We start from the raw sequence: 25,711 nt of genomic DNA, 5'->3' as shown, positions 1-25,711 counted from the left end.
TTGGTACCTTACGTACATTTTGATGCCAATACTTTTGGACTTTTACTCAAGTACATTTTGAATTCCGGAATTTTACTTGTAACAGAGTATTTCTATATTGCAATATTGATACTTTTACTTAAGTAAAACAAATGTGTGCTTTTTCCACCGCTGCTTGGTTGAGCGCTGGCGTCTCGTATCGGAAATAGCAGATCTACAAACTCAGTGTGAGCTTGTGGATCTGCTATTCCCTGGTCCTCGAGACGAGACGAGCAACTACTGTATACGTATGAATAAGGTTGAATCATATCCACAGTCTGTATCGTCACTGTCAGGCAGAAACCTCTTATCTATCCACCCGACAAAGATATATATAAATATGGATCATACTATTCCTCACACTTACGGGTAGCGGTGAATGTTGGCTCTATTGTTGCACAACCGGTTTCTAACGCTGGTGCCAGCATTTCACAAAAAGGTGAAAGAAGGGTCGAGGGGTTGAAAAGAGGACGTGATCACAGGGTGGAGAGGTTGAAAAGAGGATCACAGTAACTACAACGTCTTAAAATGTTCACTCTCATAGGAGACATTTATCAATATATTCATTCAGCTGCTTTAACTGTTTCAATACGTAAAGGTATAGCCCATGTTAATAGAATAAGTGTTAAATAGCTGTATATTGTGATAGTAATCATTGCTATAGAGTGTTTGTTTAGTAACAGTGTTAAATAGCTCTATATTGTGATAGTAATCATTGTTATAGAGTGTTTGTTCAGTAACAGTGTTAAATAGCTCTATATTGTGATAGTAATCATTGTTATAGAGTGTTTGTTCAGTAACAGTGTTAAATAGCTCTACATTGTGACAGTAATCATTGCTATAGAGTGTTTGTTCAGTAGCAGTGTTAAATAGCTCTATATTGTGACAGTAATCATTGCTATAGAGTGTTTGTTCAGTAGCAGTGTTAAATAGCTCTATATTGTTTGTTCAGTAACAGGACTCTCCCTGTCTCTCCAGCTCCTTAGTAAACCGAAAATGTATTTTCAGGGTACACATTTTACCAATCAGGAGAGAGAACAAAATACAGGATGAATCAGTGAAATTGTAAGTATTAACACAGAGAAATTAGCAGACATAGTTGAATACTGGAACCCTATACAATTGAAGCTGATAAATGTCTCTCCTGATTGTCTGAAATTGGCAACCCATGCACCTGAAAATGTACGTTCTGTCTATTAAAGAGCTGGAGTGGAGAGACAGAGAGACCCTATAGCTGTTAGAGGTGAATGTTGGTTATTTCACAACCGATTACGTAACAGAGAAATGGAGACTCCCGGGTTTCACAGAAGGTGAGAAAAAAAAGTGTGGGTTGGGGGGGGGGGGGGGGTTGGATGCTGTTGAAATATTAGAATGTTCGCCCTCCTATTAGGAAACATTGATATACATCTAGAGTGAAACACTGTAGTTTCTGTTCGCTTGGAATCCCCACCGATGATGTCACTGGTAGACAGGTTTCTGAACTGTCCATTGATATCCTTTGCCCCCCCCCCCTCTCTCTCTCTCTCTTTCCATTTGTCTTTTTATGGAAATAACTAAAACGATGGAGCTTGCACAAAGACGCATTTCGCCCACCGTTTTACACCAAACCTGTGATGTGACAATGAAGTTGATTCTGATTCTGACAGCCCATCTTATAATGAGAATTAACGGGGACTAATTATACGAAGATAAGGTTGAAAATGGGTGAAGTGGTCCTTTACTTGAAATACAGAGGGTCAGCCACCCCTTCATTGATGTTCATGTGGAACCAAGTTGTGTCCCATGTGGAAATGATGATAGATTAATGTGGGCTCACCCACACAACACATGTGATAGCCCTAACCCACACAACACATGTGATAGCCCTAACCCACACAACACATGTGATAGCCCTAACCCACACAACACGTGTGATAGCCCTCACCCACACAACACATGTGATAGCCCTAACCCACACAACACGTGTGATAGCCCTCACCCACACAACACATGTGATAGCCCTAACCCACACAACACATGTGATAGCCCTCACCCACACAACACATGTGATAGCCCTCACCCACACAACACATGTGATAGCCCTAACCCACACAACACGTGTGATAGCCCTCACCCACACAACACATGTGATAGCCCTCACCCACACAACACATGTGATAGCCCTCACCCACACAACACATGATGATATACAGCATTGGACGTGTGCCTGGGGTTGTAGGGTGGGTTCTGCAGCTGGCCGGGCACCATGGTTTGTGTGTCCATGCTATAGCCATGGTCTATAGAGTTAACTCTATGCCAGTGGTTCTCAAAGTGGGGTCTGGGGGCCCCCCAGGGATCCTTGAGGGGGGTTCCAAGGGGTCCTTGGTTAATATAGCATCACTTTACCCCAGTTGAATGCGTTGGCTATACCAACATGTCAACAACAACAACAAAATATCTTGATTGGAAATCAATCATTTTGAGCATCACTTTTCTGAGGAGAACTTTAGTCAAAAATAGCAGATCTACAAGCTCACAACGCCTCGCAGCGCGAGGCGTTGTGAGCTTGTAGATCGGCTATTTTTAGCAAAGAGGTATAGGTGTAGAGGGAAAAAAGGAGCAGACCACGTAAACAAAAAATGTTGAATCTGGAACACAGTTTTATACGATATAGAGGAGGGGGTCCCTGCTTCCTCTCTCTCTCAGCTAGGGGGTCCTTGGCCTGAAAACGTTGAAGACCCCTGCTCTGTAAAGTGTATATTATGTGTGTTTTCCTCATTGAACGGGTGCATGATGTCTCTCTGTCTACGCTGCAGTGAAGCTATGGAGCATGGCTGCTGTCCAGACACCAGTGGACAGTGACAGGGAGTGGCCTTCCTTCAGACACCAGTGGACAGTGACAGGGAGTGGCCTTCCTTCAGACACCAGTGGACAGTGACAGGCAGTGGCCTTCCTTCCCTTCCCTTCCGTCCTCCAGTTGACTCAACCTCTGGGCCCTAAATTACTGACAGATGCTGCCGAGACTTTTACTTGTAGCGTATGAATGGGACAGAGTAGCAGTAAGTACACTTACTCAAGTACTGCACTTAAGTACACATTCGAGGTACTGGGGCGGCAGTGGCTCAGGGGTCGAGCGGCCGGATGTTCGATCCCGGGCTCCCCCAGAGTTAGTGTTGAAGTGTCCTTGAGCAAGACGCTGAACCCCTAATTGCTCCCGATGAGCAGGTTGGTGCTTTGCATGGTTTCCTCCTCCATCTCGGGGGGGGGGGGGGGGGGTGTGTGTGTGTGTGTGTGTGTGTGTGTGTGTGTGTGTGTGTGTGTGTGTGTGTGTGTGTGTGTGTGTGTGTGTGTGTGTGTGTGTGTGTGTGTGTGTGTGTGTGTGTGTGTGTGTGTGTGTGTGTGTGGGTGGGTGGGTGGGGGGGTGGGTGGGTGGGTGGGTGGGTGGGGGTGGGTGGGTGGGTGTAATGCACCATCTATGTAAAGCGCTTCGGATAAAAGCGCTATATAAATGCACCATTTACTTTTGAGGTACCTTTACTTTAGTATATCCTACTCCACTAAAACTCAAAGGCAAATATTGTACTTTTTTAGTCCACTACAATTACATGAAAAACTACTACTGTGTTTTAAATGTATTTTTAAATTAGCAAATGGGGGGCCATTCATCATGAATACTTTTACTTTGGTACTGTAAGTATATCGTCTGTCAGGTGGAAACCTCATATGTTCAAAACGGTTACTTTTCAGGATTCAAATTCTTAGCAAAAGTAACAGATCTAAGCATTAAAACGTGTCGCTTCGTGCTGCATTTAGAGCTTGTAGATCTGCTACTTTTGATGCTTTTTGTGTGACGCTGTATTATGAACAGGTAGGACATTAATTTATAAGAAAAAACACAAAAAGTTAAAATATGGAGATAAGAAACTTGCAACGTTTTACTTGAGTACTTTTACTCAAAAGCTCAGAGTACTGCATGTAGAACATGTGTATGTCCAGATGTGTGTATGACTCCTACAGTCGACACACTGTACGTACGGTACGGTGTGGATGACTCCTACAGTCGACACACTGTACGTACGGTACGGTGCAGTACGGGACAATTACAGCACTAACCTCAAACAAACATGACCTCAGTCCTCCAACACCAAAACACATGACACACCACCGGGGCTCAACTTAGGGCCCGGGGCCCATCAGGGGTCCTGTAATGCACCCTAACGGGTCTGTAACTCTGAGAGTGTTCAAAATGGAACCAAATGGACCCTTTTGGTCTATATCCTGGCATGTCTGAGATCTCTCTCCTGATTGGATGAAATTTGGTATCCTGACCTCAGAATGCATTTTGGGTTTATACTAAAGAGTGTGTGTGTGTGTGTGTGTGTGTGTGTGTGTGTGTGTGTGTGTGTGTGTGTGTGTGTGTGTGTGTGTGTGTGTGTGTGTGTGTGTGTGTGTGTGTGTGTGTGTGTGTGTGTGTGTGTGTGTGTGAGATATAAATGCACCATGTACCACTTATGGAGTGACGGGGAGACCCTTGTTAGTGAACAATCACTCAATGATTAGGCTACTATGGGAATGTACAGCTAGGCTATACACCCCCTTTAAATTCAAATAGAACCTCTATCATCCCTTAATTCATTTGTGTTCATTCAGAACCAATTTTGGCAAATCCATGTGGTTTTATTTGCACGCTCTCAGAGTTACAGACCACTAAAAGGGTCCATTTGGGCCCCTAAGTGGCCCCACGAACCAGACATTGAGCACCAGTTGACATTTATCTGCAGCAGGTTGTAGTCTCAGGGTTATATATTATATATTACTGTGAACACGGTGACAACAACCCCACCATGTATGTACTTAGCTGTCACAACCCTCTATCATTTGGCTCAACAAAGAAACAACTGCGTGCACGTTGAGTGAGTGAGTGAGAGGGAGAGAGAGAGAGAGACACAGAGAGAGAGAGACTTGCGTAAGACCCGTAAGTTAAGTGCGTGCGTGTTATTATAGAGAGAGAGAGGGGGGAGAGAGAGAGGGAGAGGGGGAGAGAGGCAGCAGAGATTGTGCGTCAAGTTTAAAGCAACTGTAAACTATGTGTCCATGTGAGTTATTATTATTATTTCCAAGGTTGCGTTGACTGGTCGCTTCAATCGTAACAGACAATAGATGTTTGGAGTGAAGCAACTCTCTCTGTGTCAAAGCGCTGTGAGCCGCACGACCACTGTACAGACAGGCTGCCTGTGACGTCACAGAGTCTGGTTTCAAAGCCCCATCAGATCCTCAGAGAGGAGGAGACTGTTCTCCTTCAGATCCTCACACACACAGTTCAGTGAGGAGGAGACTGTTCTCCTTCACACACATCAGTTCATAGAGGAGAACATCAGTCTGACATCTCTTCTCCAACACATCCACAGAGAGGTAGGATTATCTTTACTCTTTTTAACTCATTTTTCCTTCTGTTTTATCCAGAGTTTATTCTAGAGTGCCTATACTAAGAAGGAGAGGAGTTTTGATTGATTGATTGATTGAATACTGTATATTAACATTTTGTAAATGGTGCAGTGGTATGATTTTACAATGAGTGTTAAAAGGATAACATAAAAAGCCCTAGGGGCTTGTTTCCAGTGTGGTCCTGTATGTAGCATATTCAATTAATTGAGCAGTTTAAATATAGCATGCTTTTATAGAGGGGGGGGGGACTGCATCTAATTTATATGGAGTCAGTATGCATGTATTATCAGTGTGTTGTAGCCAGATGTGCCTTTATACAGTATACATACAGTATATACAGTATATATATACAGTATATACAGTATATATATATACAGTATAGGGGTTCAGACTGTGCACACTGTAAAAAAGACTTCAGCGAAAATTAAAGGAAATTAAGAATTAAATTCAGTCAATCAAGCATTTTAACTTGTAAAAGTAATTTTATAAGTCAGGACTTGCAAGAACAGATGGGATGAAAAGTTTTTAAAAAAGAGAACTTTTTCAATTCTATATTTATTTTTCAGGTAGTTACATCTCTTAAAAACACTTTCTAAAACAGTAATCATGTATTTATTGCTCATCTCCACAGATTGTGCGCAAATAAAAACAAAAGCCAGATTCAGACACAATAAAACCACAGGGCATTAAAGAACAAAGTATGCGTTTCAAGTTTTGTTAAGCCTTCCTTTAGGTTCTTGAACAAGATTAGACTTTTACATTTCTGCTACTTTTCACTGACTTTGAAATATTCTTATATTTACAGGTTTTTTTTCCCCAAACTTTACATAGGCCTAGAAGATGACACACGTATTATTATTTTTCAACACCTTTCATGAAATAATAAGCTATATCAGTGTTAATTGATAAAATGATAAGCTATATCAGTGTTAATTGATAAAATGATAAGCTATATCAGTGTTAATTGATAAAATGATAAGCTATATCGGTGTTAATTGATGCAATGATAAGCTATATCAGTGTTAATTGAGGATTGTAAACGTTGACGTGTAAAATGTTTGATCAATGTATTTAGACCGTGTTTAGGAAGTTATGTGGAGTGTTACTGACCCCTAGAGGATGATAATAGACATAGCAGGCAGAACACTGATGCATGCAGTGCCTTTACCAGCTGTAACATTAAAGTGATGAAACACAGTAATGCATAAATTACAATAGAATAATATGACTGTGAAATGGGCCATTCTGCATAATGAGTACCTTTATGTTTGGTACCTTAAGTATATTTTCATGCCAATATATTATGTTCATGCAATTGACAGGATAGTGATGGTAAAGGTGGGACTGAATGTAATTACTTTATGCTGCTGGGTAGCTTAACCTACAGTATACTAATACAGTACTAATATAGTATCATTTATTAATGCATGTTTTGTATTAATAAGCACAGTGTGCAAAGTAACTAGTAACTAGGGTGTCAAATAATTGTAGTGGAGTGTACAATATTGCCTCTAAGGTATAACAAAAAGTATACAAAATGTAATAAGTAAAGTCAAAGTTCCTCAGAAGTTGTAGTAGTGGTTTGTACATGCGCCAGCATGTGTTCAGGAAGGGAGGAAGAATAGAGATGGAAAGAAGAGCAGGAAAAAACAAGGATAGAAACATGTGAAATAGTACAATGTTCCTGATATGTAAAACATACAGTAAATACATGTAGCATAATGAGTTTAACACATTAAGACCAGAGGCCGATTCTAAAAATGTCTGGAGCTCAATCTTTTTCATGTGAAGGACCCCCAAAATGATAGTATATGTATTTGACCGCCAACCCCCATCTCAAAATATGTTGTTCCAGGGACCCCCAGGAGCAAAGATTTGAGTTAAAAATGTTTTCAAAGATTTGCCAACTTTTCACGATTTATCAAAAATAGCAGATCTACAAGCTCTAGCGCGAGCTTGTAGATCTGTTATTTTTGAATAGCCAAAGTATAAAATAATGATTAAAGTGGTTAATATGATCGAAAATAGATCAAATCTATAACAACACGAATGCTTTCCTGGCCTTAATGTTTTTTTTTTATGACTTGTTTCCATTGAGCATGTACCTTCTTGTTTTGCCATCGTAGGTTTCAGAACAATGATGGAGTTTATGACCACGACCTCCGTCTATCCCAACAACGCCACGGATCTCTCCGGCGGGAACGGTTCGTTCGGCGAGGACGAGTATGACGACTACAAGGACGACCACGCCGAGCTCCGGCAGTCCCTCAACATCATGTCCCTCATCGTCTACTGCCTGGCCTTCGTGCTGGGCGTGCTGGGGAACGGCGTGGTCATCTGGGTGACGGGCTTCAAGATGAAGAAGACCATCAACACCGTGTGGTTCCTCAACCTGGCCGTGGCCGACTTCCTCTTCACGGCCTTCCTGCCGCTGAGCGTGACGTACACGGCCATGGACTTCCACTGGCCCTTCGGCAAGTTCATGTGCAAGCTGAACAGCACGGTGAGCTTCCTGAACATGTTCGCCAGCGTCTACATCCTGGTGGTCATCAGCGTGGACCGGTGCGTCTCCGTGGTGTGGCCGGTGTGGGCGCAGAACCACCGCAGCGTGAGGAAGGCGTCCTGCGTGAGCCTGGGCGTCTGGGTGCTGGCCCTGGTCCTCAGCTCGCCGTACTTCATCTTCCGCGACACGGGGCCGTCCTTCCACAACGAGGACATCATCAACTGCTTCAACAACTTTGCGTTCTCCGACGACTACGAGTCGCCCACCGTGGTCCAGCTGAGGCAGTTCCGTCACCAGGCCATGACGGTCACTCGCTTCCTCCTGGGGTTCGTGGTGCCGTTCTCCATCATCGTCTCCTGCTACGCCGTCATCGTCCACCGCCTGCGGAGGAACCGCTCGCTGGCCAGCCACTCGGGCCGGCCCTTCAAGATCATCGCGGCCGTCATGACGGCGTTCTTCCTCTGCTGGGCGCCCTACCACATCATGGCCCTGGTGGAGATGATCAACCACATGGCCACGGAGTTCAGCGAGACGCTGGATCACGTGACCACCATCGGCGTGCCCATCGCCACCAGCCTGGCGTTCCTCAACAGCTGCCTCAACCCGCTGCTCTACGTGTTCATGGGTCAGGACTTCAAGGATAAGGTCCGCAAGTCCATCCTCAAAGTGCTGGAGAGTGCCTTCACCGAGGAGGTGTCTCGCTCCAACACGTACACAAACTCAGGGATCACCAGTCGCAGCAAGGAGAAGTCCTATTCCGACGCAGAGGTATAGGCTCCTCCCCTTTGACTTTATTTTATTATGTACAATTGTAAATAGATCTTTATTTTGTATTATCATTATTTTTTCAGTACATGTATATTGTCCATTGTACCTACAATACTGTACGTTCTCTTGAGATTGAAACCAACATTTTTCAAAGGAATATGTTCAATGCCAGAGTTTTCAAAACAGTTTTCAGGTATGAGTTTGAAATTGTACACGGTCACAAAACATGTTTACGTTTTATTAGTTTGTTTTGGCCATTGGCAGTGGTGTAAAGTAACTAGTACATGTACTCAAGTACTCTACTTAAAGGGATACTTCACTTTCACATAAAATAAACATTTAAAAAATATATAAAAAATAAATGAAAAAAGTAATGGAAAAATCACGGCCCCCTCACGCATTAGAGTGTCCTACTAATGTGTGAGGGGGCCGTGATTTTGCCATAACTTCTTTCATTTTTTTTTAATATATTTTTTTAATGTTTATTTTATGTGAAAGTGAAGTATCCCTTTAAGTACAATTTTTAGGTACTTTTACTTTACTGGAGTATTTCCAATTTTCAGTACTTTTACTTCTACTCCACTACATCTCAGAGTCAAATATTGTACTTTTACTCCACTACAATTATTTGAAAACTTTAGTTACTAGTTACTTTAGAGATATAAATTATTATATTGTAAAAGATGCATTAACCACTTCAGCCCTATTTTATACATCTAAAGCTCACAACGCGTCGCATCATGACTCGTTGTGAGCTTGTAGATCTGCTATTTTCAAACATTTTAGTACTTTTACTTTTGGTATATTTTGATGCCAATATTTTTGTACTTTTACTCAAGTACATTTTTGAACACAAGCATTTTACTTGTAACGGAGTATTTTTTATATTGTGGTATTGCTACTTTTATTTAAGTAAAATATCTGAGTACCTTTTCCACCATTGGCCATTGGTTATTTGCCATGAATATAGTCTGGTGTACTAGTGTTGTCTAAAGCTGCAGTCTGGAACTTGTTTTAATCACTAAAACATGACTTTAACGGTACCATTGTTATGTTAATGCAGTATAATGACTACATCTGTATGGGCATCCATGTCTATAATGTGTTATAAACATACTTATAACACAGTGTTCATGATTGTTCATAACAATCATAACCCATTATAAAGCTTTTTGTACTGACTTATAAGGTCATGTATAATTGCATTGTAGTATGCTCATAACACTCTATAATTACAGTTATAAGTATTCATAATGCAATCATAACACATTATAAACCATTTTGTAATGACACTTCCTATGCATCCCATGTTAATTCTAATAGTTGTAAGACATTATAATCATTTTATAATGCATTATAATCATTTGATACAGCTTTGATCACTCTTATAATACATTGTAATCCATGTTAGAATGCATTATACAATACTGTACTCCCATTATAAGTAGTTATTTGTTGTTTTAAGAAGAATATTACATCTGTGCAAGATTATATTAGAGAATTATAATACTAGACCTTATGAATCATTATGAAATGCTTTATGTGTTATGATTATTGTTATTAAGCATTATTGATTGATTGAATTGAATACTTTGTTAGTCAAGAAATGTAGGAACGCGGAACGGCACGAAAAACATTTAGGCTAGAAGGATAACTCAAAAAAGTCAACAGTTCCCAGATTTGTTTCCATTGTGGTCCTGTGTATTCAATTCATCTACAGAGCATAGAATATTAACGCATTAAAACATGTCATTGACAAATACATGCTTTTAACTATGATTATACAATGTTATGAGCAGATTATATTGTATTATAAGTGTGTTTATAATGCATTATAGACATGGGGATGCATAAGTGTTACCGAGTAGGTTAACCCTTTAAGACCAGGAACGCATCTGTGTCATTTTAGATTTCTTCAGCGCGGCGCTATGAGCTTGTAGATCTGCTATTTTAAAAAAATCATGAAAATGTGTGCAAATCTTTAAATATATATATATATGCTTTAAACCGAACATGTTTAACTCCGATCTGTGCTTCTGGGGGTCCCTGTAACAACATGTTTTGAGATGGGGGTCCGTGGCCAAATACATATCATTTTGGAGGTCCTTGACATGGAAAAGTTGGAGCACCACTGATATAGCAACATACGTTTTTTCAAAAAACTGTTAGGAGTTAGAAGACATTTGTAGAATATATATTCAAAGATTTGCACTAATGTTCACGATTTTTCTAAAATAGCAGATCTACAAGCTCATATCCTTCAGATTGCAGCTTTAGGCAGCATGATGCACTGTCAGTTAAGCTATTTATACTCGCAACTACAGAATTGTTTGGTGACCATGATGTTTGTAAAGACTGTTATAAATAAATGTTATAAATGCCATTGTGTAACACTACCATAAAACTGCCTTAATGACATACACACAGGTTTTGATTGATTGATTGAATACTTAACAGTTAGCTAAAAGTACAGTTAGAAAAAGGTACAGTTATACAATAATGCCAAAAGGATAACACAAAAGTCCCATTGGGCTTGTTTCCATTGTGGTCCTGTGTATTCAATTCATCAAGACATATATATAAAGACATACAATACTATACAGGAAATCATCAATACTAGGAGCAATACGAGTATAAAAACAGTACATGTAGGTATGTAGAAAACAAGCATTCAATGTTTATTTTCGACGTGTAACATCTTAGTAACACAGATGACCATGACATGACATGGTTAAAATTCACACTCAGATCTAACATAAAAGTGTACTCCTCCTCCCCACTCCCCAAAGCCAGCCAACACCAGTTTAAAATACAAATTCAAGTACAGTGTTTTATTTTATGAGTTACAGACCATGTTAGCTCAGGGCGGGCACCTGAACATAAGATCATACTCAAAACAAGACCCTCTTCTTACCTTTACCAAACCCAAAACAAAGCACGGGTATAATGGAAGTTCAATGCTTGGCAAATAGTGCAATAGTGACAACCTAACATTAACCACTTAAATCCCAGTATCCGTATTGTAGGAAAAGCTTTCTCAGAACATGGTACATAAGAATAAACATCATTTATTTGGTCGGATCCTTGGATATTATAGCAGCATTATTAATGGCAATAAAACACAAACAAAAGCAAGAAGTACAGAGTCTATATTTACAATTTAGGTATTTTAACGCTCTTTATCCAGAGGGACAGAGGTAATCACATACATAAAATGTAGAGAGATGGTGTAGTGCCTCAGTAAACTAGGATGAGGATCACAGGTAAACCAAGAACCTTGCATCAATATTAAACAGCAGCAGCACACAACAGCAACAAGAGTGGCAGTACACCAATGTTGCCAGGAGAGGGCAGTGTGACTCCACACATAGACTGTTAGCTCAGTGAGAGAACACTTTGTAAACACTCTGCCTCCTATTGATAGAAGTGCAAAGGTCATCAATAAGGTGCTGTTTCCTCAAACTCCAGTCAGTGACTTACTGACTTTAGAACAAGTTATTATTTTGCGTTATGAGAGTCTATTATTGTGTTATGCAGGGGACCATTCCAGTTCTTATGCTGTTGGTCAGCCTGTATGTCCATGCCTCTATGACAGGGCTCTTCAACGTTTTTCCGGCCAAGGACCCCTTAGCTGAGAGAGAGATGAAGCAGGGACCCCCCCCCCCCCCACTACATACTGTATAACATTGTGTTGCAGATTAAACCTTTTCATAGATTTCATAGATAGCTTCATAGACTTGTTTGACAGACACTACCATCATGTTGGATTCATGTTAATGTGTGTTTTCAGACATTTAACCACTTAAACCGTCAATACTTGATAAACTTGACTTTTCACTCTGTACTTGGTCTTCTCCTTTTCCTCTACACCAAACCCCTTAGCCAAAAATAGCAGATCTACAAGCTCACAACGCTCTGCTATGTTTGGCTAAATTTCCCCTCAGAATAGGGATGCTAGGGTTGAAGTGGTTAATGTAAAAAGTTATCCTATCACACAAAGATTTGGCGTCCCCCTTGTAGTAGCTCTGAGGACCCCCTAGGGGTCCCGGACCCCCTGTTGAAGACGCCTGCTCTAAGACATGACAATGCCTGATTGACTTGTTGATTGAGGACACGTGTCCTCTTTGAAGTAGACATCAGGTACGGTAGGACACTGTCACTTCATTCTCTAGTCTATTATGCTCTGTGGAAGGTCTTGAGAAAGCTGATCAACTAGTGTTTACATGCAATGTTGCATGGAACCTTTGTTTGGATATATTGTGTGCCCATTTCCCTTTTGCTACATTATAACCTTCTGAAATATGTGGAATATTAAATGAATGAAACTTATACAGGTCAGTCAGTGTTGAATTTTAACAATGTTATCATTTGATTACCGGTCAGCCTTTGTAAAATATCTCACATCATCTCACAACACTATAATCTCATAGTGATTAAATGTCTCATCTCCCATAAAGCATTATTCGTGTAAACCAACCATTTACCTCTTAAATAAGCTCACCTGTAATCTCTGTAACTTCTGGTGATTTACAGCTGTGTTTTTTTTACCTTTTTATACTGTTGTTGTTTACAGTAGTATTGTTGTTCTTATTATTAAAATATGATTTGCTTTTTGAGTGATTTCCTGTGTCATTATAATACCTACAGTACATGTCAGCAGTCACCCGTTTGAATTCTTGTAATACTACATTAGGCCAGCAGAGGGTACTGTTCTACTGTTGGTTCAGCCAACAGTAGAATGACCAGAGGGCCAACTTCATCCTCACCACCAGGCTTTCCACATGGCTGGAAACAAAAGCCTGGTTCTCTTACTTGAATTGAGCAGTTCTGCTCCCCTTATCCATATATGCACGCAAAGGTTACGTAATCACTCTAGACCACTGTTTCCCAAACAAGGGGTCGGGACCCATATGTGGGTCGCGGACCAGTTTTCATGGGTCGCGAGTGAATACCCCTTTTATTGTTTCCTACATTTAGTTTTTAATTATTATTTCAAAAGATTAAAAAATAAATCCCACATTTTTCACAAGTTAAAAACGAATTCAAACGATTTCTTTTTCAAAATAATTCCATTAAAAAAAGTATAATAATCATCTATTAATTAGAGGGGAAAACACTTTTAAGAAGTAGTGAAAAATAGCAGATCTACAAGCTCACAACACGTGGCATCGCGACGTGTTGTGAGCTTGTAGATCGGCTATTTTCACTAGTTTGGGTACCGGGGAGACATTCAATTTCTCTTTTGGGTGTTAAGCTGAAAAGTTTGGGATCCACTGCTCTAGACACAGAGTGGGGGGTTGAAGGTTGGGGGTTTGAACCTCCATCCTCCCTATCTCAGCCCAGACACTAACCACAAGGCTGAACTGCTGCTGTCAGACAGTGAAAGTGATGTTTATGTCTTTGTTTGTGTGCTTACGGTTCAGTCTGTCTGCTCAGGTCAACTTTGGAAGTCGGTTCACATTCAGATTGTGTCATCATGTACCGTGACTGACCGGTGCACCCAGGTTGAGGGTTCGACTCTCAACGATTGCTCAAATGCAGCACCTATGTACTGTATGTCATTTTGAATTGAGTGCATGTCTGCTCTAAACATGAACTGTTTACGTAACATTTCAAAAGCAAGCAGGAAATGTGTCTAAAACATAAAAGTATGGCCTCTGTGGCTCCTGATTCAGAAAAACCTTAGATCTGCCTCTGGTTAAGACAGAAACACTCAAAAGAATTGTGGGAGCCATATAGCTAAATGCAGCCAGCACATGTGTGTTGAGAGACTATAGGCAGTTAATGACAGTCTGTCAGCACATGCTTACTGTATATATGGAGACACAGGCCGGGGTCTGATCAGCCTCGGTCGGGTCGCCTGGAGGAGGGTGTCTGTTGCGAGACCCCAAACACCCAGTGACTCCAGGTAACAACACTGATGATGTCCAAGTGCATCAGTCCATGTTTTATTGACTGAAAACCCTGGGAGTGGGAGCAAGTGGGACAGTGACAACCAGGAACAGACAGGGTGACGACCACGAAGAGAGTGGTGACATCTGGAGAGACAGAGGACGGCCGGAGAGACGGCGACACTGATGATGTGTCCAAGTGCATCAGTCCATGTTTTATTGACCGGAGACTCTAATGTAATGTTAATAATGCTTTAAATCACATTACGTGACATCAGACATGTATGTTAAGGTCTGACCTGTATGAGATTGTCTGTGACTCTCTAACGCCACCTCCTGTTAATTGGTTTATCTTGCTTTCCATGTCAGCTCTATGGAGTCTCTATGGAGCTCTATGCGAGGCGTTGTGAGCTTGTAGATCGGCTATTTTCACAATATTTATCTGTGGAACCGAGTCAAACTAAATGTAATGCCTCTACTCCTACAATTCCAAGTGCTTGTTAGGGTGGGGGGTCCCCAGTTCACATACGATTATTTTTGGGGTCCCCAGTTTATATATGATTATTTTGGGGTCCCCAGTTCAAATATGATTATTTTGGGGGTCCCCAGTTTACATATGATTATTTTGGGGGTCCCCAGTTCAAATATGATTATTTTGGGGGTCCCCAGTTCACATACGATTATTTTTGGGGTCCCCAGTTTATATATGATTATTTTGGGGTCCCCAGTTCAAATATGATTATTTTGGGGGTCCCCAGTTTACATATGATTATTTTTGGGGTCCCCAGTTCAAATATGATTATTTTAACAAAAATCCGCCCAAAAAACTTTTGACAATACAGAATTTGTTTACATTTGACAGTTACAAATGTTTTTCACGCTTTTTCAAAAATAGCAGATCTACAAGCTCATAGCACGGCACCGAGTGCGCGTGTAAAGTAAGGGGTATAGTCCACCGAAAGTCCATCCCCCCCACCTTCTGAGAGCCTGTGACGTCCCTGAGTGAGTAGATTGACAGCTGCCACAAGTGTAGAGTAGTGTAGTGCAGTCTGTAGTCCTGTGTTTGTTGTCCAGCAAGTAGCCGGTGTACATTATTATCTATCTCTAACTTGTCTGTTGCTCTAATTTAGCAATGGTACGACAGTGCTGCATTGGATGCAATGCCAAGGTTTCAGACGTTAAATTAAAAAAGTTAAATTGCCCACATTTCCAACCTGGAAGAAAAGCTTTGGAGATCAGATGTCGGAGATATCAAAGAAACGTCGTATGACTTGGCTTGGGTATCTTAAATACAATGAGATTGAGCTAACAGCTAAATTGTGTTTCTCTATGTGTCCAGTCTGAGAAACGTTGTCTAACGTGGGTGGCTCACGGTCACAGTGGCTGAGTAAACAGCCAGGGACTCTTGTCTGTCTGTCAGCAAGTGTTCAGACGTCGGAGATATCAAATAAATGTAGTATGGCTTGGGTGTCAGCTGACGAAATAACAAAACCTTCAACAACATTCCCAAACACATATAAGCTCAAACGAGCATGACAGCACACAATCAAAAATATAAACATCTGTTGGAGGCGAGGGCGAGGCGAGCATCAGCGTTGCCATGTCGGCTTATTATAAGCGACTTTGGGCTTCTTTTTCTGTAAAGTTGCTTGTAAAATTGGTAGTTTTGTGTGGCTTATTTATAAAGTGTACTTGCTTATTTAGGCTTATTTAGGTACTTGCTTATTTAGGCTTTAAAAATAAATAAATAAATTTAAACCAGTGGTTCTCAAATCTTTTCATGAAAATGTTTTGTGCCAGGGAGCATTTGTTGTTAGAATGTTTAAAAAAATATTCCAAATATTCTTTATTTTATTGCAAGAGTTTGTTTTAATAGCCTATGTACAAGCTCACGTGAGCTTGTAGATCGGCTATTTTCAAGTAGCCGATGTCACTAAGCCACTTCTTTTGGGCTTGTTTTCATAGACCTGGTTGCTTATTTCTCTTGCAAAATATGGCAACACTGATCGCAACAGGTCCGTTGTGCACTTTCTCAATGATCAATGAACAATATAAAATTAATAATAATACTTCGCTATAATAATATTATAAATATATATATAAATAATCAGTACTCAAGATGACTATGTTTTATTTTGGTTACACAACTAAGCAACAAAACGTTGTTCTTTTCAGGTAAAATGAATAATTGTGACTGACTGGGCACTGTCATTACATCTGGTCTAGGGCACAGATGCATTAAATGACTTTTTTCCAGGTAGCGTGCCTTTGCGTCTGTTCAGCTTCTCTCTGTATGGTATCTCTCTGTCACGCATTGCCGTGACAGAGAGATACGTCAAAGGTTACGTCACTCCGTTAACTCCGCCCACTTTGGCCGCCATTTTACTTAGGCTTGTTTCGTCGCGCTGGTACCCAAGAGGAAAATAGCAAGAGGCGCATTCTCCGGTTTACTTCCCGTTTCTCCTATTTTCTGCGTGACGTAGGTGGACACCTTTTTAGGAGACAGGAAGCAAGTTCGAGTCTATTTGATTCCAATGGAAGAGTCAACGTGAACACAGCTTCTGAACCATTCTTTAGCTCCATGGTCACTGAACTAAATATTGGACCCGATCGTCACAAGACACAAAATATGCACGATTTTCATACTAAAATGCCTTTTTTTTTTATTGACACAAATTAGGAGAAAATCTACTTTGTTATCAACCTTTCTCTATCCTAGCAACACACTCTCGCGAGATCTGGGAAGATATCTGAAGAGTCCATCTGCAGTCTGACGGACGAGACATAGAGGGCTCTGTCTGTCCCTTATATTATATTGTATTCTTATATTAGATTTGAACTCTATGCTCTGTCCCCATAAGATGTTCTAAAAACTAATAAACTGAGATTCTATATGTGAATGTGGTAGGCCTACGTGAAATCATTATGGACATTTCAAAAATTAAATAAAATGTGTGTTCCAATGCTCAATAATATCATTTTCCATTATTAAATGTTTTGGTTGATGGGTATGATTTGGCATGACATTTTGCTAAACATTCATGCTAAACACATTATAGTCTATAGTGGTAAAATATATACCTTATAAATAAAAGGACCTGTTACAATGTTGAGCAGAATTAGGAGCATATCTAGCAGAAGATAAGACTGAATAATACGTGTGAGTTTGTGGTGGGATTTTTTGGGGTTTCTTTAAAATCATCTTTGCCAATAATAGTGCACTTTCAAACATGTAAAGCATTTATTTTCTTTAATGAAGAAAATACACAAACACACATCCATATGATGTTGTCAGCCAGGGAGAGGGGAGGGGGAGGGTGGTGGGATGGTCGGGGGAGAAGACAACCACGCCTACTTAGGAGACCATTTGTAGGATTAGTGTACTACTTCGCCTCTAGTGGCTCCAATGGAGAATGTGTATCTTTCTATATTAACAATCTTTGCTGGTACCCTTAAGTTAACTCTATGGCTGGTACACCACTCTGTAGTCAGCAAGCAGCAAGTGTAGACGGTGTACAATGTACATGATCTTCCATCTCTCTACTGTCTATCTGGTCACGCTGGTACATCCTGGTACATCACTCTGTAGTCCTGACTGTGCTCATTGTTCAGCAAGCAGCAAGTGTAGACTGTGTACATTATCTTCCATCTCTCTTCTATCTATCTGGTCGCGCTGTAGTACTGTGCTCGTTGTTCAGCAAGCAGCAAGTGTAGACGGTGTACATTATCTTCCATCTCTCTTCTATCTATATCTAACTTGTATAATCTCTAACACATATGCTTCTGTGCTCAAACAAGCATGACAGCACACAATAAAAATATGAACATCTGTTGTGCTGAGTCGCAGAGAGCAGAGCACCGGCTAAGTGGCTAGTGGCTAAGCTAGCAGTTTGAATGGGACGTTTACGGCCGTATTAGCTAAATATGGCATTTTTAAAAAAAAGAATTTATATCGAATATCTTAAATACAGTGAAACAAACACATTTAGGCTCTCTACCTGTGCTCAAACAAGCATGACAGCACACAATAAAAATATAAACATGTTGTGTTGATGAGACCGAGTCTGAATGAGAATCAGCGTTGCCATGTCGGCTTATTATAAGCGACTTTGGGCAGAACTTTTTCTGGCTTTTTCTGTAAAGTTGCTTGTAAAATTGGTAGTTGCGGGTTGCGTTTTTTGTGTGGCTTACTTATAAAGTGTTCTTGCTTATTTAGGCTTGCTTCCAATTTTTTTTTTTTTTTTAAACCAGTGGTTTTCAAATATTTTCATGAAAATGTTCTGTGCCAGGGAGCAATTGTGTTGTTAGAATGTAAAAAAAAAAAAAAAACAAGTATTCTTTATTTTATTGCAAGAGCATTTAAATAGCCTATGTACAAGCTCACGTGAGCTTGTAGATCGGCTATTTTCAAGTAGCTGATGTCACTAAGCCACTTCTTTTGGGCTTGTTTTCATAGACCTGGTTGCTTATTTCTCTCGCAGAATCTGGCAACACAGGTTCCCTTCCGTTCACTTACTAGCTCAATGATTAATGAATGAACAGTATAATAATAATAATAATAATACTTCGCTAATAATATCAATAATAATATATAAATAATCAGTACTCAAGATGACTTTATTTTATTTTCGGTTCAGGTGAATCAGTCTATGAAATGAATGATTGTGACTCTGACTGGGCACACTGTCATTACATGATCTGGGGCTTTTTCCAGGTAGCGTGCCTTTGCGTCCGTGTTCAGCTTCTCTCTGTATGGTATGTCTCTGTCACGCATTGTGTGTGTATGTGTTGTAGACTTTACACAGACTGTGCGTTCAGGAGACGTTGTGAGTAGCTGTCAATGTTGTTGTTGATACGGCCAGCTGTTGATACGACCCTATTTAAGATGGCCGCCGAAATACGTCACTGGTAGCTAGGCTCCTCCTCGACTCCTCCCTATGCCCATTCTCTATATGGGACGCACTGAATGTAACAGTAATGAACAAAATAAAACACAAGTGGCCGTGATACCCCATGCCTGCCCTCGCTGATTTCACCGTTTCCTCTGCTGTCAATACGGTAGACACCAGTTGACTAGATTCAACATCAAGTGAAACGCTGCATAAACAGTGGGTAGGTTTGATTTGGAGCCTATATTCCAGCTTAAAATGCGCGCAAGCCAAGCAATGCTTTTGATAGAGAGAGAGGAGAGACTGGAGAGCTGGAGAGAGAGCGTGTGAGAGAGAGAGAGAGAGAGAGGGAGGGAGAGAGAGAGAGAGAAAGTATTAGACAGATGTGGTCCGATTTTTTAATCATCATTAATGTAGCCTACCCTACCTACACATTTTAGAACCTTCAAACTACCATTTTACAAGAACTACCCAGTAGAACAAGTGAACTGCACAACAGCTGTCTGTCTCATTGATTGTCAGTGGCAGCGGGCGGCAGCGCATGCATGTGCACATCAAAATCACACTACAAAACCCGACATTTGATCAACAACAAAATATAGATTAATACATTTGACAACATACAGCCAACATCACAAAATTGAGCATTAATATCCAGCATGTAGCCTAATATAAATTAATAACTGCAAACAAATTACAAGTTTAGGCTATCAATATCCTACAAAAGTAGAGATAAACTGTGCCCTCACCGGCGCTCTGATGGACAATAAATAAATAATCCATGTTTTGTTCTCTTGTCAATAATGATACAAATGGAACGTGTATTTCAGCAGCTAGAATGTGATAGTTTGACATTGTTTGAGTGCGTTTTGGGTGCACAGCGCAGCTCCTCGTTTAAGTTAATTGTCTTCTCCTGCTGCTGCACAACAGGGCAGATCTCCGCCAAGCCAGGCCAATTAAGAAATACAATATTTATTGATTTAAAAAATCAACTTAAGTCATTATTAGTGCAAGTTCATAGGTGGACACAATGGGGACATTTGGACACCTCGATGTAAAATTGGCTATTTAAGTATCTACATATAAATGCATTTTAGTGGGCACTTCTTTTTTTTTTTACCCTTTAAAAGCCCGGGAAAAGGTCTGAAAATTCTGCCTCTATGTATGATTTTATGTCTTTGTATGGTTTTTGTTGTTTATTATGTGTTTTTATTTATTGTGTGATGTTTTTATTTTTGTGCTCTATGGACCCCCTGTGTGTCTGGAATGAAGTTTGAATTTAATTGAATACATTCAGACACGGTTACATGTTGTTCAGTTAGGTCAGGTTACAGACAGAATCAACATGTGAAGATGTGTACAGTGACGAACCAACAGAATGTCTTATTAGAACTGTTTCCTGTGGTTAAAAACCTTTTGGTGTAATAAATATATCAATATAAATATATAAATGCACCATAAAACAATATACCATTTTTATGCCAATCATTTCCCTCTATAGCAGCAGTTATCAGCCTCTGGAGTAGTGTGGTGGTGTTTACCTGCAGAAACACGATTGATTGATTGATTGATTGATTGATTGATTGATTGATTGATTGATTGATTGAATACTTTATTAGCAGTTTGCAAAAAAAAAGCACAGGAAAGTACAGTTCAATACAAGGTCTGTTAAGAGGATTTTAAACCCAATAAAGCACTACTATGGCTTGTTTCCATTGAGGTCCTTTGTACTCAATTCATTCGTTGTTGTGAGCTTGTAGATCGGCTATTTTCCGTGCACGACATGCTTCCAAATGTCTGTAATCAGTCGAGGCGACTTAGAGTCCATGTTGCTGTGGACTGTGCTTAATGCAGATGTGTGTGTGTGTGTGTGTGTGTGTGTGTGTGTGTGTGTGTGTGTGTGTGTGTGTGTGTGTGTGTGTGTGTGTGTGTGTGTGTGTGTGTGTGTGTGTGTGTGTGTGTCCTGGGCATGACGTTAAACTGCCCCGTTGTAACTACCACCGTTAATGTAGTAGGTGCACATTTAAGATGCATTCGCAACTTCTGGGGACTGTGTGCTTCATTACGATCACAAGCTTGCGTTCAAAAAGGCGCTGCTCACCGATGGAGTATACCGACAGCCTACGCTGCCTGGCGGCGCTTCCCGTGAGCAGATAACGGGAAGAGAGGCGGTGTAATTAACTACCACACGGCGGCCTTCTAGCGATGATGGGTGGACTATGGGGCCCATGGGAGCAGCTACACTAGGGAGAGCGCTTTGACACCGGGCGGCAGTGCGGGAGTGGACTGGGAACTTTGTTTCCTCTTGTGGTCCAGCCTGGGATATGCCCGTGGACTGGTTGTTCGAGCGGGTTTCCACAACTTGGGATGCCCAGAAACGAGGCAGGAGGGCTGGCAGAGTGTTGTGCTGTCTCTGCTATGATTGTCAGCCGCCATGCGGAGACACTGCTGCTGGTGCCCATGGAGGGCTGGGTCACATGACCAGAGACACTGCTGCTGGTGCCCATGGAGGGCTGGGTCACATGACCAGAGACACTGCTGCTGGTGCCCATGGAGGGCTGGGTCACATGACATGCTAGTTGTTTCATGAGGACATTATGCCTTGACTTTGTGGATGTAACCTTGCTGCATCGTAATGTTTGTGTCCTTGTATACATTTCCTTTTGGGTGGACATAAATACATTGTTAAAATGTGTGTGAACTGTGCTTAATGCAGATGTGTGTGTTTTGCTTTGTTCCAGGTTTCACTATGCAGCTCGTATCTGGGACGGAGTGAAGAAATGCTCAGCCCTGTCTGAGTACAGCCGTCTGCTGCCCTAAGGGTCATAAGGGTCATAAGGGTGAAGTGCTGCACTGAGAAGCTCTCAGTAGAAGGGGGGGTCTTCAGTCCTGTAAGACACTGGTTTTCAACATAGGGCCCCAGGGCCACCAGGGGTCCAAATGGGACCCTTACCGGTCTGTGACTCTGAGAGTTCAGACCGCAGGCAAAACCCATGTCTCAGATCTGATCTTTAAGGAATATGACTGGACACACATTATTCACAGATCAGATTTGTGTATTCTTTATCGGAAATAGCTGATCTACAAGCTCACAACGCGTCGCAGCGCACCTCGTTGTGAGCTTGTAGATCAGCTATACGTTCGGTGAGCGGCACCATCGTACAACAAGGTATGAACCAGGCTTCAGTGTCAGAGTGTCCACACTGAGTCCACACTGAGTTCACACTGAGTTCACTGAAAAACATGTTTTCAGTTTAGTTTTTAGATTTTTTTTCTTTGCTGGTCAGACTAAAGCAGTCTGGTTTGTGCTGTTAGTGTGAACGTAGCCTAACAGACAGTCTGGTATGTGCTGTTAGTGTGAACGTAGCCTAACAGACAGTCTGGTTTGTGCTGTTAGTGTGAACGTAGCCTAACAGACAGTCTGGTTTGTGCTGTTAGTGTGAACGTAGCCTAACAGACAGAATGTGGAAGGTTGTTTAATGAACACAAATCAACAGTCCTGTGTAAGTTTAGTATTAAATGTGAAATGGATGATAAGGTGGAAAGTTCTCTGACTGTTGCACCTGGTGTCTGTGGTTGATGTATAAATAAAATGCGCTTATTTTCCGTTACGTATTGGCCTGCCTGCTGGGGGGCGGGGTGGGGGGGAGTGGGGGTTGAGGGTAGAATAACATGCTGCAGAAAATCGTAACTTATTTTCACCCGCTTTCAACCTGGCTTCAAGTATCTATAGTTGTGTGTGTTGGGGGGGGGGGGGGGGGGGTTACAGTACTGAACGTGTCTGAACTTCACATAACCAAGAACAGGATGTCACATGACTCTCTGGCACTGCATGGAGGTGGAGATGAGCTGAATCAGAGAGAGCAAAGAAAGAGAAAAGAATAATCATACAGCAGAGAAATCTTATGTTTTATTTTAAAGGTATCACACGCTACAGGATTCTATCCAGATTCTCTGGCTTCCCGAACAAAAGGCTGCCTTGCTCCGCGATGTTGTTATAATTATTAGTAGCCTATATTATTATATATTAAATAAAGTAAACATTACAATATGTACATGCAACCAGCTTCCCTCCTGAGCAAATAAACACACACACACACACACACACACACACACACACACACACACACACACACACACACACACACACACACACACACACACACACACACACACACACACACACTTTTCATACCATCAGGTTGGTTGTGTATGTAGGATCAGGATGGACACTGTCCAATATATGGATACTGTAGCAATATGTTATTTTTATTAAGTGACACCCTGCATGATGGACAAGTAGATAAATGCTGCTTTATGAAACTATGGACAGACGCAGGAACAGTGCAGACACTACATGGTGTCATTTGGGGTGACTTTGTTCTTCCATAACTTTCCAAAATGTTCTCTCCATGTGACCATGTTATTGACAGTGTCAGTGTGTGCTTGTACAGTAGGTCATTCATTATATCCACGTCGGTTTATAAAGTCAATGTAAAATGCAGTGGTGGAAAGTAGCTAAGTATTCTTAAGTACACTTTTGAGGTACTTTTTACTTTACCTGGAGTATTTCCAATATTCAATACTTTTACTTCTACTCCACTTCATCTCAGAGGCAAATATTGTACTTTTACTCCACTACAATTATTTGAAAACTTTAGTTACTTTGCAGATATAAATTATTATATTATAAAACATACATTAATCATTGTAGCCCTATTTTATATCTAAGCTATTTGAAAATAGCCGATCTACAAGCTCACAACATGACGCAACGCGACGCGTTGTGAGCTTTCAGATCTGCCATTTTCAAACATTTTAGTCCTTTAGTTTTGGTAGCCTACTTTAAGTATATTTTGATGCCAATGCTTTTTTACTTTTACTCAAGTAACATTTTGAACAATTATGAATGCTGTCATTTTGTGACATGTTGTATAAACCTTTGAGTAGCCTACACAGTATATTGGAAGATTGGCTTGGCTCGCTGTTATCTTCATTGTAGCTGCTGCTGCGATGTTATGATCAATGCTGATCATTATATTCTCTACCTTTTCATGTTGGTCACACAATGTGCACCCTTAAATCCATTGCAAAATGTTGCATTGTTGCAGAATGTTGCAAAATGTTGCAAAATGTTGCAAAATGTTGCAATGTCAAAATGTTGCAATGTTGCCTGCCATGTCAACCTGGTTTATTTTCCGTTGCGTGATAGTGTCGAGCGGATAACATTATGCGATATGCAAGACCACAATGAGACACGTTGTGAGCATGCAGATCAGCTCTGACGCAATGCACCGTGATAAGACGAAGCACGATGTGTGTGTGTGTGTGTGTGTGTGTGTGTGTGTGTGTGTGTGTGTGTGTGTGTCCTGGGCATGACGTTAAACTGCCCCGTTGTAACTACCACCGTTAATGTAGTAGGTGCACATTTAAGATGCATTCGCAACTTCTGGGGACTGTGTGCTTCATTACGATCACAAGCTTGCGTTCAAAAAGGCGCTGCTCACCGATGGAGTATACCGACAGCCTACGCTGCCTGGCGGCGCTTCCCGTGAGCAGATACCGGGAAGAGAGGCGGTGTAACTAACTACCACACGGCGGCCTTCTATCGACGATGGGTGGACTTTGGGGCCCATGGGAGCAGCTACACTAGGGAGAGCGCTTTGACACCGGGCGGCAGTGCGGGAGTGGACTGGGAACTTTGTTTCCTCTTGTGGTCCAGCCTGGGATATGCCCGTGGACTGGTTGTTCGAGCGGGTTTCCACAACTTGGGATGCCCAGAAACGAAGCAGGAGGGCTGGCAGAGTGTTGTGCTGTCTCTGCTATGATTGTCAGCCGCCATGCGGAGACACTGCTGCTGGTGCCCATGGAGGGCTGGGTCACATGACCAGAGACACTGCTGCTGGTGCCCATGGAGGGCTGGGTCACATGACATGCTAGTTGTTTCATGAGGACATTATGCCTTGACTTTGTGGATGTAACCTTGCTGCATCGTAATGTTTGTGTCCTTGTATACATTTCCTTTTGTGTGGACATAAATACATAGTTAAAATGTGTGTGAACTGTGCTTAATGCAGATGTGTGTGTTTTGCTTTGTTCCAGGTATCACTATGCAGCTCGTATCTGGGACGGAGTGAAGAAATCCTCAGCCCTGTCTGAGTACAGCCGTCTGCTGCCCTAAGGGTCATAAGGGACATAAGGGTCATAAGGGTCATAAG

At 41.3% G+C, this 25,711-nt stretch overlaps 1 protein-coding gene across 2 annotated transcripts in view; it reads left to right on the top strand.

The window, feature by feature from the left end:
- Positions 1-5,254: 5,254 nt before the first annotated feature.
- The window catches only part of fpr1 (formyl peptide receptor 1), a 34,916-nt gene continuing 14,459 nt past the window's right edge, over positions 5,255-25,711 (top strand). Inside the window, exons 1-2 of one of the 2 annotated variants that reach the window (XR_013932972.1) lie at positions 5,255-5,409; positions 7,569-8,993. Coding sequence is in view for 1 of the 2 variants with exons in the window: in XM_080425303.1 (XP_080281429.1) it covers positions 7,580-8,719 (1,140 nt within the window). In the remaining variant the exon portion in view is untranslated. Of the gene's footprint in view, positions 5,410-7,568; positions 9,034-25,711 lie in introns of those variants that run through there. The other variant, XM_080425303.1, reaches the window with a different exon arrangement.

Source organism: Gymnoscopelus braueri, assembly GCF_963280865.1.
Source record: "Gymnoscopelus braueri genome assembly, chromosome: 4".
In the NCBI taxonomy this organism is placed as follows: Eukaryota; Metazoa; Chordata; class Actinopteri; order Myctophiformes; family Myctophidae; genus Gymnoscopelus; species Gymnoscopelus braueri.
Note: the sequence above shows the minus strand (reverse complement) of the source record. Positions and strands in the feature narration are given on the sequence as shown.